Source organism: Triticum aestivum, chromosome 5A (genome assembly GCF_018294505.1).
Source record: "Triticum aestivum cultivar Chinese Spring chromosome 5A, IWGSC CS RefSeq v2.1, whole genome shotgun sequence".
NCBI classification, from domain to species: Eukaryota; Viridiplantae; Streptophyta; class Magnoliopsida; order Poales; family Poaceae; genus Triticum; species Triticum aestivum.
Genome location: NC_057806.1, coordinates 25143539 through 25162543, shown reverse-complemented (window position 1 = coordinate 25162543; position 19005 = coordinate 25143539). Strand labels below are relative to the sequence as shown.

At 42.1% G+C, this 19005-nt stretch overlaps 1 protein-coding gene across 1 annotated transcript; it reads left to right on the top strand.

The window, feature by feature from the left end:
• Positions 1-7044: 7044 nt before the first annotated feature.
• Positions 7045-7773, top strand: LOC123102086 (neural Wiskott-Aldrich syndrome protein). The gene is made up of 2 exons (XM_044523370.1): positions 7045-7198; positions 7274-7773. Exons 1-2 carry the CDS (start codon positions 7098-7100, stop codon positions 7677-7679), a joined length of 507 nt encoding a protein of 168 aa, XP_044379305.1. The 5' UTR covers positions 7045-7097; the 3' UTR covers positions 7680-7773.
• Positions 7774-19005: the final 11232 nt, after the last annotated feature.

Genomic DNA, 19005 nt, shown 5'->3' with positions numbered 1-19005 from the left:
ATGATGTCATCCTATAGAGTGATCTTTGGAGGAACACATCGTGGCCCAGTTCACATCAGCTCGTGTGCAGACGTCGCTGGTGCTATTCCGGCACTTCTTGGGCATACTTGATCCTCTCAGCAAGGATGAACCCTTTAGACTAATGAGTGTCATCAAACCAGAACAATCATATAGTGATACTGTAATGACAGAAAAGAAATATTCTTACATCTGTCAAGAGATGCTATAGGTTTGAACACATAATATCCAAAGTGCTTAGCCTTAAATCGAAGATCGTTTGATTGTAATTATACATGCACATGCTTGAAACTGAACATCAGTTACCATTCCAGCGCCTATCACCAAACAAACAAACAAAAAACATCAGATGAACAATAATTAGAGCTCCTTGCCTCCTTCTGTTGGATGCAATGCATGTGCCTCTTGATGCCGAGTAGCAATCAAACGAAACCTTCTGTTTTGAACACCTGCAGTAGAAGAACGACGATCTCAGACACACAATGGTACTGCTAGTGTATTAGATCGATCTCATGTCACCGTGAAATAATACTGCAAGGAAAGAACATACTCAAGATGGACTACACTGTGTCAGATGCTCTGATTCTACAAATCAATCAAAAGAAAGCAATAAAAATACCAATATGATTCACACTAATGTGTGTGTGTGAGAGATATGCAAGTAGTACATGGTAAGTTTTATCTGTTGATTCATTCTCCTTCAAGAATAATAATAAATGGAAATGATTTTTTTCACATCTAGTGTTTACAATCAAAACCAACCAGATCGGAGAGATGAGCACGACCCATCCTATCTCGGCAGATGCTTGATGACAGTGCTTGAGTTAAAGGATTGTAGGTAAACCGTGAGAGAGAAAGACATGAACAGAGCTTCCATCTCAAGCTAACCCAAAAAATTAGTCAGATATAAGGAGATGGAGAGGAAGGAGAGCCCCCCACCTTTGATGCAGCCGATGTTGGAGGAGGACGCTGACGGTGGCAGACCGGGAGCGCTGGTCGATGACGGGGTGCGTGGCTTGGGGGCAGCGGAACCTACATGGCCTGATTCGTCGGCAATGGGGTGCAGAGCTCGGTTCAATTGAGAAGATTACAGGGGCCTCCGGCGTCGATGACTCGCGAAGGCTTGGCAGGTAGGAGGCAGCAGCACCTCGTCATCAACGCCACCATTGCTCCTGAAGGTGAGTTGTTTTGCAATGGCTGGCTATATATAGTCGAACTGAATCCAAACATAAGACCAAGGGGTTGATTTATTTGTGCGAGTGGAACCGGATGGAGAAGATGAAGAGAAAGGGAAAATAGGGAGGAGACGGAATGAAAGGAAACTGTAGTGGAGATGATAACACGCCCGGAAATTACTAAACAGTATAACAGGGCAAGCTAGGAGCCTCCACAAAGCTTTGGCGTTGCTAGCCGTACGATCGCCTGCCTGGATATCTCTTGGGCTGCTGCTCCACGGAACTATCTACTTCACCTGTGGTTGATTGGGCCTGGATTGTTTCTTGGGCCAATGGACTAGCTTAAGCAGACAAAGTGTATATGAAACACAAACGAAAGTAGTTGTTTCCTAAATTTTGCTAAAAAAATTTGTTTCTCAAATAAAAAATTAGGTAGCTGCGTGTGAGTGGGGCATTATCTTCTGCCTTTGATAGTAATGTTGAGGCTCACAATCTTGTGAAAGTCGTGTCTTCTTTATGGGCGGGCCATCTTGTCTGGCTAACATCTCCACCATCTATTATCTGTACTAGCAAAAGGGCCCGCGCATTGCAACGGGAGATAGAATACCACACGCTCTTAATTTACAAAAAAAGTAGTCTATAATCTGAGTATTTGTAGCTATGGTCCAAACAAAGATGGTCTTTTCCTACAAAAGCGCAACTTCAAGATTCCACATGCATTCTATTTAAACACGGCTTGCATGTAAATTTAATATGTACAAAGAAACGGGCAAGTGATCTTCAATTTTGTCTCCAATCCTGATTTTACTGAGATGCCCATCCACTCAAGGCAAAAACTTTCACGAAGCCACCAAAGAAATAACATAAGAAAGACAAGGTGGACGTGAAAGAAATGATATCAACTAGATATGCAACTTCTTCCAAGTGTATAAGATTCTAGATAGACGAAATCATGATGATATATATCTACAAAGAAGGATGTACACCCGAAATAGTTACAACACGAGGAACAAGATATCCAAAAGGAAGTCGTACATATACCAATAAGATATTTGCTTGGAAGCATAGCACATGCTAGATATGGTCTTATTGTATATAAATAAATTCCTACCATACAACCATCAAAGACATCACAACTAGTAACATGAGATCGTCGTTGAGATGCTTTAAGAAAGGAAACAAGTATCACAAGATGAAATGAATAGCATGCCAAGATGCAACCTACACAAGGTTGAATGCAAGAAAATAATGCATGAATAAATACTTGTTACCGAGATACCATTGGAAGGATGTAGAAGAAACCAATTGAAGGTAGTAGATAGTAGTTCATTGAGCATCCTAGCTTGACTCCAATAAGCACATGGTGACATCACCTTCCTTGTGAGTGAGTCGAGCATCCAATGCATCTCCAATTGTTCCTAGAACAACAACACAAACAAAATGGTATCCAAACAAATTGATCAAAGCATATAGTTTTATACAGACTTGCGGTGAAGTCTGTATTTACAAGAAAGTGAATGGGAGCACTACAACATTTCTGATAAGTATATGTGAATGACATATTGTCGATCGGAAATATTGTCGAATTTTCTGAAAAGCACAAAGGAGTATTTGAAAGGAGTTTTTTTTCAAAGAAAGACCTTGGTGAAGCTGCTTACATATTGAGCATCAAGATCTATAGAGATAGATGAAGACGCTTGATAACTTTTTTTTCAATGAGTACATACCTTGACAAGATTTTGAAGTAGTTCAAAATGGAACAGTCAAAGAAAGAGTTCTTGCCTGTGTTACAAGATATGAAATTGAGTAAGACTCAAAGCCCAACCACGGCAGAAGATAGAAAGAGAATGAAAGTCATTTCCTATGCCTCAGACATAGGTTCTATAAAGTATGCCATGCTGTGTGCCAGATCTATTGTATACCCTACACTAAATTTGGCAAGGGAGTACAATAGTGATATAGGAGTACATCACTAGACATCGGTCAAAGTTATCCTTAGTGGAATAAGGATGTGTTTCTTGATTATGGAGGTGACAAAAGGTTCATCGTAAAGGGTTACGTCAATACAAGTTTTGGCACTGATCTAGATGACTCTAAGTCTTAATCTGGATACATATTGAAAGTGGGAGCAATTAACTAGAGTAGTTCCGTGCAAAACATTGTTGACATAGAAATTTACAAAATACATAGGGATCTGAATATGGCAGACCCGTTGACTAAACTTCTCTCACAAGCAAAACATGATCAACTATATATATATAGTTTCTTGCGGGAACGCACATATGTCAGGCCTAGGTATTTTTAAGTTGTTCGAACAGTCACGGACGTCCTTCTAATATCTTTTTAGGAAAATGGAATGCTACTGCTGCGCGTTTTGGCGTTGCTTTTTTATATACAGGAATAAAGGAAGTGTTGCTGCTGTGTCGTTCCAACTTTGGGCTGCTCTAAGTCTTTTTTTTACAGAGAAACATAACGGCCTTTTGGTGCTTTTTTAAAGGAAAACGGTATGCTGCTGCTGCTGCGTGTCCCGGCGTTGCCCTTTTTTGAGGAAAAAAAGGACTGCTGCCGTGTCGTCTTGATGTTGGGCGGCGCTAAGTAGTTTTTTACAGAGAGAAAAACTGTATGGGTTCTTTAATAAATCTTTGAATTAAAGAAAAGTAGAAGCTCCTAGATGGGATCGAAATAGGGACATAACGCTTATACTATTTTTTAATTTATGTAGGAAATGACGTTTGTTGGGTTTTGACCGCTCCTAGCCCAGTGTGGTAGGTGTTCACGGTGGAGGGTTGTGCTGATCGAACGGAAACGTCCGTCGTGGGGGAGCTGTCGTATCAAACTTAACGTTCGGTCTGGGATGTCCTCACACCAAATGTTCGGTAGTTTTTTTTAGGGTTCAAATGTTTGGTATTTATCAATGTCCTTTTCATCTACTTTCTTCATTTTTTCCTTTAAAATTTACATGACATTTTTAAAAAGTCGTGAACAATTTTCAAACCTACATAAACATTTTTATAAAATAGGCGACACTTTTCTTTATATAAATGTAGGAAGATTTTTCAAAAATAGTTCTAAGATTACATGATCAATTTTAGAAAATGGCAAACATTTTCTTATAAATGCTTGAAGAAATTAAAAAAATAAGATTTTTTGTCGAAAACTATGTGAGCATTTTTTAAATTACTTGATTTTTAAAAAACACGTGAGCACATTTAACATGTATGAACATATCCTAAACTTATATGAACTATTTCTTAGAACACTTCTATGCTTTAAAATTGTACAGAAAATTAAACACGTGAACACCTTTTCAAATAGCATGAGATTTTTTATTCATAAGCATCTTTTAAGATACATGAATAATTGTTTAATAATATGCTAACACTTTTGAAAAATATCATAATAACTTTGTTAAAAAAGAAAAAACATGTATTTCGAAATTAAAGTGAAATAATCAGTAAAAATGTCTTTTATAAGGGGAAACAAAATATGGCTAGGGAGCGCATAACAGTCGCTGGTTGTTGTGTCAGTCAAAAGTGGTCCAGATGAGCCCACAATGGTCAGTACTATACTTTACTTAAACTTCAAACAACGTATGTAGTGCCATGTCTCTGAAGGGAGGCCCAGTTGGCAACTTGTATTTTAAGAATGTCTAACATTTTTTTAAAATCTTCAAACATGTATTTAAAAAAATCACCATGTTAAGGTGCATACGAAAAATGTACAACGCTATTGGATAAAGTTGAGATGTAGTTTTTCTAAAATAAAATGAAAATGAATAAAACAAAATATAAATATAAAAAACCAAAAAAGACGAAAATTTGTAAAACACATGAAACCATTAATAGAAACACAAAGAAAACCGTGACCTTGGCCTGGGAATTTCAGCCTAATTGAATGGGAATTCTTCTTTAATAAATAAAGTGCATATACTAATTAAAACAAAAAAATCTTATAACAGTGCATATATTGATTGAAAAATATTAATGAATAATTTCAATTGATATATTTTTAGGCCCGTTTGATATATTTAAGTCATCGAGTGCATTTCTAGGCATTTAATGAATATACCTCAAAATTGAACTGCAAATGTGTGAAATAATGGCTAGAAATGCATAGTAGAAGAGTGTGAGAATGGCAAGAGCTAACAATCCATGTCAAAAATTTCCACTCTATTTTTATATTCGGTTATTTTCTATTTATAGTAGAAGAGTGTGTGAATGTGACTGATGTTTCATCCGTTGGCATTGAATTTTTTTTCTACACCCAAGATACACCACTACATGATTCATGAATAAAAGAAAAGGAAAGAAATTCCATACATGAGGGTGCCAAGACATGACCCCGAATATGGAGTTTTGGGGTTTTGTTATCCTGGAAAATGAATACGAGCTCTGAAAAGCATGAAAATTGGCATGGTGGCATCACATGATCCCTGTAGGGCATTGTAAAACTTTGAAAAAGTTTTGCAAAAGTTATGATACGCATTGCTTTGAAATGAAACCATCTTCGAGGAAGACACATGCATTGTTTAGAAATCGAACCTTCTCGTAGGATGAACACATGGTGTTAAGAGAGAATAGGCCTAGTTTGAAGGCAAAGCGACCCATGCTTCATCCGTTGGCATTGAAAGTTTTTCTACACTCAAGATGCACCATTACATAGAGAGGTCTCGAACCCTCTCGTTCTCTCCCCACTGACCCAGGCGACTGAGAGGCGTTTTTGAGTAGTTCTCCCTCCGCCGGCATGCGGCGCGTGCCCGCCGGTCCGCCCTGGCTTTGGCGGCCACTTTGGCCCCGGGAGGCATGTCGGGCCCTAGCTCCTCGTCGGCGGTCGGGATTAGGTTTCCTTGTGTGGGTATTTGGTCCCTTAGTCGACCTCTTGGTGGAGCGGTGGTCAGCGGATTTAGTAGGGAATAAAGTCCCCCAACCCTTGCTCCTGCTCGCCGGAGGCTTCGCCGGCGCCAGTGGGAGGCATGTGGAGGACAGGCGTATGGAGCAGTTTTTTGTTTCGGTGGTGCGTTTCGGCGACCTCCTGCTAGGCGGTAAGGCCTCGTCCCCGGATCCGGAGATGAAGGTGCTCGGGGGGGGGGGGGGGGAGCAAACCTGCTTTCGGTTTCGCCTCCGACCAATGTTTTCCATCGCCAAGGATCTAGGTCGCTGGGTTTGGTGGTTGCTGCGGTTCGTCAACTCCCTTAGGCAAGGGGTGTCTTCAGCTCCTTGGTTTGTTTTGGCTGCCGATGTTCTCCTCTTTCGGCGACCGCGGAAGATTTGGTCGGCTCGGAGAGTAGCAGTCTATCCTCTTTTGTAATTTGTTGCTTGTATGCGAAGCCGGATTGTATCCTTACTCGTATGAATACAAGTAGAGTACGCCTCTTTCAAAAAAAAAGATACACCATTGCATGAACCATGTCAAAATGAAATGAATTAACACAAGGGTGCCAAGACTCAACCCTCAACATTGTCTTCCGTTTTTTAATTTCGAAATGTAAACGAACTCCGAAAAGCCTGAAAATACATGTTGGAAAATATATTCAGTTAGGGTACAGAAAATAGATTCCGTTCGAGTTATCCATGTCCAAGAACGAATTTAATTTAGTAAAATAAGACAAAAAAAGTAAGGAAAAAAACCACGAAAAAGAATAGTAGCATGTGCGTTTCGAACCTAGCACGTCTTTGCATTGCTAATGCCAGATAACCACTACAGTAAGCTACCATTTCAATGTAAAACACACACCGGACGTTTTTATAGGAGGAAAGCCTGCTGCGTTCTGATTGGACGAACCAGACCTCCCACGGATCAAGCGTCTCCACCGTCCATTCTTACCCGATCCAACGGTCGCTGCTCCTTCTACTCTCTATTTGTGCTTTCCCTGGTTCTTATCCTCTCACACAGTACGCGAGCACGATGCGAGCAGCAGCAGCCCGACGAACTCCAGAGCTCGCAGCCGACGCAGGCCGCCGTCTGCGTGACGGGCCTCCGCCCGCACCTCCCACCGTAGCACGCCGGTGAGCCGCGCCTTGCGCCGCCTCTCTCTCTCCTATGCTCTCCTCTCTCATATATCTCCCTGGCTTTTCTTGCAGCAATGGAGGCCAAGCGCCCATGGAATCGCCTGAGCTCTCCTCCCAGCCGCCGTTCTCCTTCAAATTCGTCGGGATCCGGTTGGATCTAGACGCTGGCGCCCCGTTCCCGATCTTCCCGCCTTGCTTGGGTCGTCGGCCACCGCGACGATGTCAATATCGCTCGCGGGATCCAGCGCCACCGCTGCTGGCCACTTCCTCGCCGGAGATGCCCCCACATCCGCGGCTCCCCACACGAGCAGCAGCAGCGAACACGTCGCTAAGGCCGTCTCCGGCGGTGTCTTTTTCTTTTTATAGAAGTTTGCCAAATCTGTGCCAGAACAGCCATGGCGATGAACTCCAGCTCAAGGCCCGCGAGCGCTTGGTGGCGTTTGATGCGGTGCCTGGAGAATATCTCTGGGCAGAGTAGTAGGCCAGATCTAGTTTAGGAAAAAAAATCTGTAATTCCAAGTTTTTCTTGTGTATTTCTTCTTTTTGGTAAAACAAATTTTAGTTAGCTGGTATTTTTATGCAATTTCCTTTTCTATTTATAAGGCAATGAGCATACATAATCAGAAAAACACTTATATTGACTCAAAGTTTCCATGGACCAATAAAAAACAATGGATTGGCTAATGTCTCAATAAAAAACACTTATATCTGGTATTTTTATACATAATTAGAAGAACATCTCCAAACTGAAAATTCTTGTCTGTAAATGTAATAAGGTTATTCTGCTATTGGATGAGCTTGAGGAGTTCAGACCATTATACGGACATGAATCCAATTTTAAAAAAGTGGTCAAAAATCATGTGGAGAAGTTGCTCCACCTTCAATGTCTTTATTGGAAGAAAAGATATATTATCAAATATATAAAAGTGGATGGTGAAAACATCAAGTTTTTTCATGCTATGGCAACTGAGAGACATCGAAGGAATTCTATTGCCAGCTTAAAATTACCTCATGGCACTGTGTTGACTGACCACTCTCAAATGAAGGACATTATATGGAATTGTTTTAAAAATAGAATGGGCTCTTCAAGGGGAATCCACATGGGCTTTGATCTCTCCTCATTAATTGTTCCAGTGGAGGGATTAGATATTCTCACTAAGCCCTTTGAGAAGGAGGAAATGGACAAGATTGTCAAGCATATGCCAGTTGATAAAGCTCCAGGCCCAGATGGTTTTAATGGTCTTTTCTTCAAAAGGTGCTGGCACATTATCTCTCAAGATTTTTATGAACTGGCACAGGCTTTCTATGATGGTACTGCCCATCTGAAGAATATCAATGATTCATATATCACTCTAGTGCCTAAGAAGCCTTCACCTGAAGAGGTGGGGGACTTCAGGCCTATTTCTTTAACAGGAATGGGTCTTAAGTTCCTATCCAAGATGGTAGCTAATAGGTTTCAAGAGGTGATAATGCAGTGTGTTCACAAGAACCAGTATGGGTTCATAAAAAGCAGAACTATTCAGGACTGTATTGGATGGACTTTTGAGTATTTGCACCAGTGTCATCAGTCCAAGAGGCCAATTGTCATACTTAAATTGGACTTGAAAAGGCTTTTGATTCTCTTGAGCATGAGGCAATTGTCCAAATCTTGAGATATAAGGGCTTCAATGAAAAGTGGATTCTTTGGATGAAGCAGCTTTTGTCTACAGGTACCTCATCTGTTCTGCTTAATGGAGTTCCTGGCAGGAAGTTCATATGTAAAAAGGGTGTTAGACAGGGTGATCTAGTCTCTCCCCTACTTTTTGTCCTTGCTGCTGACCTCCTGCAGAATGTAATTAATGACATGTTCAGAAAGGGGCATCCTTCATCTCCCAATACCCTGTCATGACCAGGACTACCCTGTGATTCAGTATGCTGATGATACTTTGATCATCTTGCCAGCTGACAAGGACCAACTAATTGCTCTGAAGGACATGCTCAAGGTTTTCTCTGTGTCTACTGGCCTTGATGTGAATTATCATAAATCCTTTATCATTCCCATCAATGTGGACACTGCTGTCATGACAGAATTAGCTGCTGCTTTTGGATGCCAGATTAGGAAAATGCCTTTTACCTACCTTGGGTTGCCAGTAGGTACTACTAGGCCCAAAATGGTGGACTTTATGCCTCTGGTGGACTGCATAGAGAGAAGAATGACAGCTAGCTCCTCTTTTTTTAAATCAGGGGGAGAGATTACAGTTTCTGAACTCTGCCTTGTCTTCTATGCCCATCTTCTTTCTTTGCAGTTTGGCTGTCCCTGCTGGCATTTTAAAGCAATTGGAGAGAATTCAGAGACAATGCCTCTGGAGGAAGAATAGGGGTGAGCCTGCCCCTTCTCTTGCTGCTTGGGACCTTATTTGCAGGCCAAAAAACAAGGGAGGCCTTGGTATTCTTAACCTGGGTGTTCAGAATATGGCTCTTCTGCTCAAACATGCAAATAACTTCCTCAATAAAAAGGATCTCCCATGGGTGTCATTAATTTGGGACTCCTACTACCATGGCAGAGTGCCCCAAGGAACTTCTGATTGTGGCTCTTTCTGGTGGAAGGATATATGCAAGGTCATGAAGAACTTTAGAGACTGTGCTTGGGTTCAGATCAATGAAGGAGACACTGCCCTCATGTGGTCAGACAATTGGCAGCTTGATGATCAAGTCTCTAGTCTCCAATTCATATTTCCTAGGCTTTTGTCTTATGTTAAGGACCCCTGGATTACTGTTAAAGAGTTTATGGACTCTCAGGACATGCATCAGCACTTCCATCTTCCTTTGTCCAGTCAGGCCTTTGATGATCTGATCACTCTTCAATCATTGTTGGAGAGCCATGATAGAGTAACTGGATCCAAGGATATTTGGTTTTGGAGTGGCACTGCCAAGGGATATTCTCCAAAGCTGTTTTACTCCCATACTTTTGTGTCACAGTCCTTCAACCCCTTGACAGCTTGGATCTGGAAGTCCTCATGCACAATGAAAATAAAAGTTTTTGCTTGGATGCTTATTATGGATAGGCTGAATACCAAGGACATGGTGGAAAGGAGGCATTGGCATTTGGAGGATGGAGTAAATTGCGTTCTTTGCCCTTTGCAGACTAGGGAAACAAGAGATCATCTGTTCTTCAATTGCAATTTTAGTGTCAGAGTTTGGAACTATTTGCAAATTGACTGGTCATCAGGTGACTCTATGGCTGAGCTGGTTGTCAATGCTAACAGGAGCTTCAGGAAACCTTTCTTCACTGAAGTGGTCTTTATAGCTTGCTGGAATATCTGGATTGTCAGAAATGCTAAGGTCTTCAGACATGAGAGAGCTGGATTTAATAAATGGAGAAGAGAATTCATCCATGATATTACTTTAATGCAATATAGGGTTAAGCCTGCTTATAAGGATGATCTCCTTAGATGGATCTCTTTTCTGCCACCTTGAGGCTTGTATTTTCATCTTCTCACTTACCTAGAATAGCTTGATTACCCCTTGTAATCCCCCTATGTACTTGTACTAGCTCTCCCTTCTAATAAAGTTTTGATATGCTGTGGGGGTTTTCCCCTATAGTTCCCAGTCAAAAAAAGTCGTGGGCCTTCAACGGACTTGAAATTTAATGGGCCCAAATTCTTATGATGGGCTAACAGTCTTGGACAAAGATGAAATTTAGTGGGCCAAAATCTAATTAGGCCGACTACTACATGGGCTGCCATGTTGGCCGCCATGTCAGATGATGATGTGGAATGCCATGATCGACGCCGCTATCTCAAAAATAAATTGTGACAGTCAAGAACCGTCATGGATCCATGACGGTTCTAGATATCTGTCATGTAGTACATGGTGGTTAAATTATGACGCGATATACATGACGGATTTCAAATCCGTCAAGGACGACCTACCATGACGGACTTACACACACATGTGACAGTTTCAATTCGTCATGGATTAACACATTTCTTGTAGTGTATTGATGAAAACATAATAGGTTCAGATCTGAAATTATGGCACTCGGGCCCTAGTGACAAGCATTAAGCATAGCAAAGTCATAGCAACATCAATCTCAGAACATAGTGGATACTAGGGATCAAACCCTAACAAAACTAACTCGGTTACATGGTGAATCGCATCCAACCCATCACCGTCCAGCAAGCCTACGATGGAATTACTCATGCACGGCGGTGAGCATCATGAAATTGGTGATGGAGGATGGTTGATGATGACGACCGCGACGAATCCCCCTCTCTGGAGCCCCGAACAGACTCCAGATCAGCCCTGCCGAGAGGTTTTAGGGCTTGGCGGCGGCTCCGTATCGTAAAACGCAATGATTTCTTCTCCCTTATTTTTTTCTCCCCGAAAGCAGTTATATAGAGTTGGAGTTGGAGTTGGAGTTGGGGGGTCTCCAGGGGGCCCACGAGGTAGGGGCGCGCCCTAGGGGGGGTGCCCCCCACCCTCGTGAGAAGGGTGTGGGCCCCCTGGTCTTCATCTTTGGCGAGGATCTTTTGTTATTTATTGTAAGATATCCCGTGGAGTTACAGGTCATTCCGAGAACTTTTGTTTTCTGCACATAAAACAACATCATGGCAATTCTGCTGAAAACAGCGTCAGTCCGGGTTAGTTCCATTCAAATAATACAAGTTAGAGTCCAAAACAAGGGCAAAAGTGTTTGGAAAAGTAGATACGTTGGAGATGTATCAACTCCCCCAAGCTTAAACCCTTGCTTGTCCTCAAGCAATTCCGTTGACAAACTGAAAGAAATAAAGAAAAACTTTTACAAACTCTGTTTGCTCTTGTTGTTGTAAATATGTCAAGCTAGCATTCAAGTTTTCAGCAAAGATTATAACTAACCATATTTGCAATAATTCTCAGGTCTCATGTTTAATCATATCAATAGCAATTATCAACTAGCGAGCCATAATAATAAATCTTGGATGACAACACTTTCTCAGAACAATCATAATATGATATAACAAGATGGTATCTCGCTAGCCCTTTCTGATACCGCAAAACATAAATGCTGAGCACCTTTAAAGATCAAGGACTGACTAGACATTATAATTCATGGTAAAAGAGATCCAATCATAGTCACATCCAATATAAATTAACAATAATGAATGCAAATGACAACGGTGCTCTCCAACTGGTGCTTTTTAATAAGAGGGTGATGACTCAACATAAAAGTAAATAGATAGGCCCTTCACAGAGGGAAGCAGAGATTTGTAGAGGTGCCAGAGCTCGGTTTTGAAATAAAGGTGAATAATATTTTGAGCGGTATACTTTCATTGTCAACATAACAACCAAGAGATGGCGATATCTTCCATGCTACACACATTATAGGCGGTTCCGAAACAGAATGGTAAAGTTTATACTCCCCCTCCACCAACAAACATCAATACATGGCTTGCTCGAAACAACGAGTGCCTCCAACATACATCAGGTCCCAGGGGGAGTTTTGTTTGCAATTATTTTTGATTTAGTTTGCATAAAGCATGGGACTGGGCATCCCGGTGACCGGTCCTTTATCTCATGAGTGAGGAGCGGAGTCCACTCCTCTTGAGAATAACTCGCCTAACATGGAAGTGAAGGAAATATGCCCTATAGGCAATAATAAAGTTATTATTTATTTCCTCATATATCATGATAAATGTTTATTATTCATGCTAGAATTGTATTAACCGGAAACATAATACATGTGTGAATATATAAACAAACAGAGTGTCACTAGTATGCCTCTACTTGACTAGCTCGTTAATCAAAGATGGTTATGTTTCCTAACCATGAACAAAGAGTTGTTATTTGATTAACGAGGTCACATCATTAGTTGAATGATCTGATTGACATGACCCATTCCATTAGCTTAGCACCCGATCGTTTAGTATGTTGCTGTTGCTTTCTTCATGACTTATACATGTTCCTATGACTATGAGATTATGCAACTCCCATTTACCGGAGGAACACTTTGTGTGCTACCAAACGTCACAACGTAACTGGGTGATCATAAAGGTGCTCTACAGGTGTCTCCAAAGGTACTTGTTGGGTTGGCGTATTTCAAGATTAGGATTTGTCACTCCGAATGTCGGAGAGGTATCTCTGGGCCCTCTCGGTAATGCATATCACTTAAGCCTTGCAAGCATTGCAACTAATGAGTTAGTTGCGGGATGATGTATTACGGAACGAGTAAAGAGACTTGCCGGTAACGAGATTGAACTAGGTATTGTATACCGACGATGGAATCTCGGGCAAGTAACATACCGATGACAAAGGGAATGACGTATGTTGTTATGCGGTCTGACCGATAAAGATCTTCGTAGAATATGTAGGAGCCAATATGGGCATCCAGGTCCCGCTATTAGTTATTGACCGGAGACGTGTCTCGGTCATGTCTACATTGTTCTCGAACCGTAGGGTCCGCACGCTTAAAGTTACGATGAAAGTTTCATTATGAGTTTATGTATTTTGATGTACCGAAGGTTGTTTGGAGTCCCGGATGTGATCATGGACATGACGAGGAGTCTCGAAATGGTCGAGACATAAAAATCAATATATTGGACGACTATATTCGGACACCGAAATTGTTCCGGGTGATTTTGGATAAAATCGGAGTGCCGGAGGGGTTACCGGAACCCCCCGGGGAAGTAATGGGCCTTATTGGGCCTGAGGGGAGAGAGGGAGCAGCAGCCCAGGAGGTGGCGCCCCCCCCTCATGGGGAGTCCGAATAGGACTAGGAGGGGGGCGCGGCCCCCTTTCCCTTTCCCTCTCCCTCTCTTTCCTTCCCCCTCTCTATTCCTAGTTGGACTAGGAAAGGGGAGTCCTACTCCCACTAGGAGGAGGACTCCCCCCTCTCCTTGGCGCGCCCCAAGGGCCGGCCGGCGTCCCCCTTGCTCCTTTATATACGGGGGCAGGGGGCACCCTAGAACACACAAGTTGATCATCGTGATCGTTCCTTAGCCGTGTGCGGTGCCCCCCTCCACCATATTCCACCCCGGTCATATTGTAGCAGCGCTTAGGCGAAGCCCTGCGACGGTAGAACATCAAGATCATCACCACGCCATCGTGCTGATGGAACTCATCCCCAAAGCTTTGCTGGATCGGAGCCCGGGGAGCGTCATCGAGCTGTACGTGTGCCAAGAACTCGGAGGTGCCGGAGTAACGGTGCTTGGATCGGCCGGACCGGGAAGACGTACGACTACTTCCTCTATGTTGTGTCAACGCTTCCGCTTCGGTCTATGAGGGTACGTAGACAACACTCTCCCCTCTCATTGCTATGCATCACCATGATCTTGCGTGTGCGTAGGAAAATTTTGAAATTACTATGTTCCCCAACAGTGGTATCAGAGCCTAGGTTTTATGGTTTGATGTTATATGCACGAGTAGAACACAAGTGAGTTGTGGGCGATATAAGTCATACTGCCTACCAGCATGTCATACTTTGCTTCGGCGGTATTGTTGGATGAAGCGGCCCGGACCGACATTACGCGTACGCTTACGCGAGACTGGTTCTACCGCCGTGCTTTGCACACAGGTGGCTGGCGGGTGTCAGTTTCTCCAATTTTAGTTGAACCGAGTGTGGCTATGCCCGGTCCTTGCGAAGGTTAAAACGACATCAACTTGACAAACTATCGTTGTGGTTTTGATGCGTAGGTAAGATTGGTTCTTGCTTAAGCCCGTAGCAGCCACGTAAAACTTGCAACAAACAAAGTAGAGGACGTCTAACTTGTTTTTGTAGGGCATGTTGTGATGTGATATGGTCAAGACATGATGCTAAATTTTATTGTATGAGATGATCACGTTTTGTAACTGAGTTATCGGCAACTGGCAGGAGCCATATGGTTGTCGCTTTATTGTATGCAATGCAATCGCGCTGTAATGCTTTACTTTATCACTAAGCGGTAGCGATAGTCGTGGAAGCATAAGATTGGCGAGACGACAACGATGCTACGATGGAGATCAAGGTGTCGCGCCGGTGACGATGGTGATCATGACGGTGCTTCGGAGATGGAGATCACAAGCACAAGATGATGATGGCCATATCATATCACTTATATTGATTGCATGTGATGTTTATCTTTTATGCATCTTATCTTGCTTTGATTGACGGTAGCATTATAAGATGATCTCTCACTAAAATTATCAAGAAGTGTTCTCCCTGAGTATGCACCGTTGCGAAAGTTCTTTGTGCTGAGACACCACGTGATGATCGGGTGTGATAGGCTCTACGTTCAAATACAATGGGTGCAAAACAGTTGCACACGCAGAATACTCAGGTTATACTTGACGAGCCAAGCATATGCAGATATGGCCTCGGAACACGGAGACCGAAAGGTCGAGCGTGAATCATATAGTAGATATGATCAACATAGTGATGTTCACCAATGAAACTACTCCATCTCACGTGATGATCGGACATGGTTTAGTTGATTTGGATCACGTGATCACTTAGAGGATTAGAGGGATGTCTATCTAAGTGGGAGTTCTTTAAGTAATTTGATTAATTGAACTTAAATTTATCATGAACTTAGTACCTGATAGTATCTTGCTTATGTATGTTTGATTGTAGCTAGATGGCCCGTGCTGTTGTTCCGTTGAATTTTAATGCATTCCTTGAGAAAGAAAAGTTGAAAGATGATGGTAGCAATTACACGGACTGGGTCCGTAACTTGAGGATTATCCTCATTGCTGCACAGAAGAATTACGTCCTGGAAGCACCGCTGGGTGCCAGGCCTGCTGCTGGAGCAACACCAGATGTTATGAACGTCTGGCAGAGCAAAGCTGATGACTACTCGATAGTTCAGTGTGCCATGCTTTACGGCTTAGAATCGGGACTTCAACGACGTTTTGAACATCATGGAGCATATGAGATGTTCCAAGAGTTGAAGTTAATATTTCAAGCAAATGCCCGGATTGAGAGATATGAAGTCTCCAATAAGTTCTATAGCTGCAAGATGGAGGAGAACAGTTCTGTCAGTGAGCATATACTCAAAATGTCTGGGTATAATAATCACTTGATTCAGATGGGAGTTAATCTTCCAGATGATTGCGTCATTGACAGAATTCTCCAATCACTGCCACCAAGCTACAAGAGCTTCGTGATGAACTATAATATGCAAGGGATGAATAAGACTATTCCCGAGCTCTTCGCAATGCTAAAAGCTACGGAGGTAGAAATCAAAAAGGAGCATCAAGTGTTGATGGTCAACAAGACCACTAGTTTCAAGAAAAAGGGCAAAGGGAAGAAGAAGGGGAACTTCAAGAAGAACGGCAAGCAAGTTGCTGCTCAAGAGAAGAAACCCAAGTCTAGACCTAAGCCTGAAACTGAGTGCTTCTACTGCAAGCAGACTGGTCACTGGAAGCGGAACTGCCCCAAGTATTTGGCGGATAAGAAGGATGGCAAGGTGAACAAAGGTATATGTGATATACATGTTATTGATGTGTACCTTACTAATGCTCGCAGTAGCACCTGGGTATTTGATACTGGTTCTGTTGCTAATATTTGCAACTCGAAACAGGGACTACAGATTAAGCAAAGATTGGCTAAGGACGAGGTGACGATGCGCGTGGGAAACGGTTCCAAAGTCGATGTGATCGCGGTCGGCACGCTACCTCTACATCTACCTTCGGGATTAGTATTAGACCTAAATAATTGTTATTTGGTGCCAGCGTTGAGCATGAACATTATATCTGGATCTTGTTTAATGCGAGACGGTTATTCATTTAAATCAGAGAATAATGGTTGTTCTATTTATATGAGTAATATCTTTTATGGTCACGCACCCTTGAAGAGTGGTCTATTCTTATTGAATCTCGATAGTAGTGATACACATATTCATAATGTTGAAGCCAAAAGATGCAGAGTTGATAATGATGGTGCACCTTATTTGTGGCACTGCCGTTTAGGTCATATCGGTGTAAAGCGCATGAAGAAACTCCATACTTATGGACTTTTGGAACCACTTGATTATGAATCACTTGGTACTTGCGAACCGTGCCTCATGGGCAAGATGACTAAAACACCGTTCTCCGATACTATGGAGAGAGCAACAGATTTGTTGGAAATTATACATACAGATGTATGTGGTCCGATGAATATTGAGGCTCATGGCGGATACCGTTATTTTCTCACCTTCACAGATGACTTAAGCAGATATGGGTATATCTACTTAATGAAACATAAATCTGAAACATTTGAAAAGTTCAAAGAATTTCAGAGTGAAGTTGAAAATCATCGTAACAAGAAAATAAAGTTTCTACGATCTGATCGTGGAGGAGAATATTTGAGTTACGAGTTTGGTGTACATTTGAAGCAATACGGAATAGTTTCGCAACTCACGCCACCTGGAACACCACAGCGTAATGGTGTGTCTGAACGTCGTAATCGTACTTTACTAGATATGGTGCGATCTATAATGTCTCTTACTGATTTACCGCTATCGTTTCGGGGTTATGCTTTAGAGACGGCCGCATTCACGTTGAATAGGGCACCATCAAAATCCGTTGAGACGACGCCTTATGAACTATGGTTTGGCAAGAAACCAAAGTTGTCATTTCTGAAAGTTTGGGGCTGCAATGCTTATGTGAAAAAGCTTCAACCTGATAAGCTCGAACCCAAATCGGAGAAATGTGTCTTCATAGGATATCCAAAGGAAACTATAGGATACACCTTCTATCACAGATCCGAAGGCAAGACTTTTGTTGCTAAATTCGGAAACTTTCTGGAGAAGGAGTTTCTCACGAAAGATATGAGTGGGAGGAAAGTAGAACTTGATGAGGTAACTGTACCTGCTCCCTTATTGGAAAGTATTACATCATAGAAAACTATTTCTGCGACACCTACACCAATTAGTGAGGAAGTTAATGATAATGATCATGAAACTTCAGGACAAGATACTACCGAACCGCGTAGATCAACCAGAGTGAGAACCGTGCCAGAGTGGTACGGTAATCCTGTTCTGGAAATCATGCTGCTAGATCATGATGAACCTACGAACTATGAAGAAGCGATGGTGAGCCCAGATTCCGCAAAATGGCTTGAAGCCATGAAATCTGAGACGGGGTCCATGTATGAGAACAAAGTATGGACTTTGGTTGACTTGCCCGATGATCGGCAAGCAATTGAGAATAAATGGATCTTCAAGAAGAAGACTTACGCTGACGGTAATATTACTGTCTACAAAGCTCGACTTGTCGCAAAAGGTTTTCGACAAGTTGAAGGGGTTGACTATGATGAGACCTTCTCACCCGTAGCGATGCTTAAGTCTGTCCAAATCATGTTAGCAATTGCTGCATTTCATGATTATGAAATTTGGCAGATGGATGTCAAAACTGCATTCCTGAATGGATTTCTGGAAGAAGAGTTGTATATGATGCAACCGGAAGGTTTTGTCGATCCAAAGGGAGCTAACAAAGTGTGCAAGCTCCAGCGATCCATTTATGGACTGGTGCAAGCCTCTCGGAGTTGGAATAAATGCTTTGATAGTGTGATCAAAGCATTTGGTTTTATACAGACTTTTGGAGAAGCCTGTATTTACAAGAAAGTGAGTGGGAGCTCTGTAGCATTTCTGATATTATATGTGGATGACATATTACTGATTGGAAATGATATAGAATTTCTGGATAGCATAAAGGGATACTTGAATAAGAGTTTTTCAATGAAAGACCTCGGTGAAGCTGCTTACATATTAGGAATAAAGATCTATAGAGATAGATCAAGACGCTTAATTGGACTTTCACAAAGCACATACCTTGACAAGATTTTGAAGAAGTTCAAAATGGATCAAGCAAAGAAAGGGTTCTTGCCT

Bases quoted from the DNA above. Each gene is read 5' to 3' on its own strand.
- LOC123102086 (XM_044523370.1), top strand. From the start codon at position 7,098: ATGCGAGCAGCAGCAGCCCGACGAACTCCAGAGCTCGCAGCCGACGCA. The intron at 7,199-7,273 runs GTGAGCCGCGCC...CTTTTCTTGCAG, and splicing joins CCTCCCACCGTAGCACGCCG to CAATGGAGGCCAAGCGCCCA.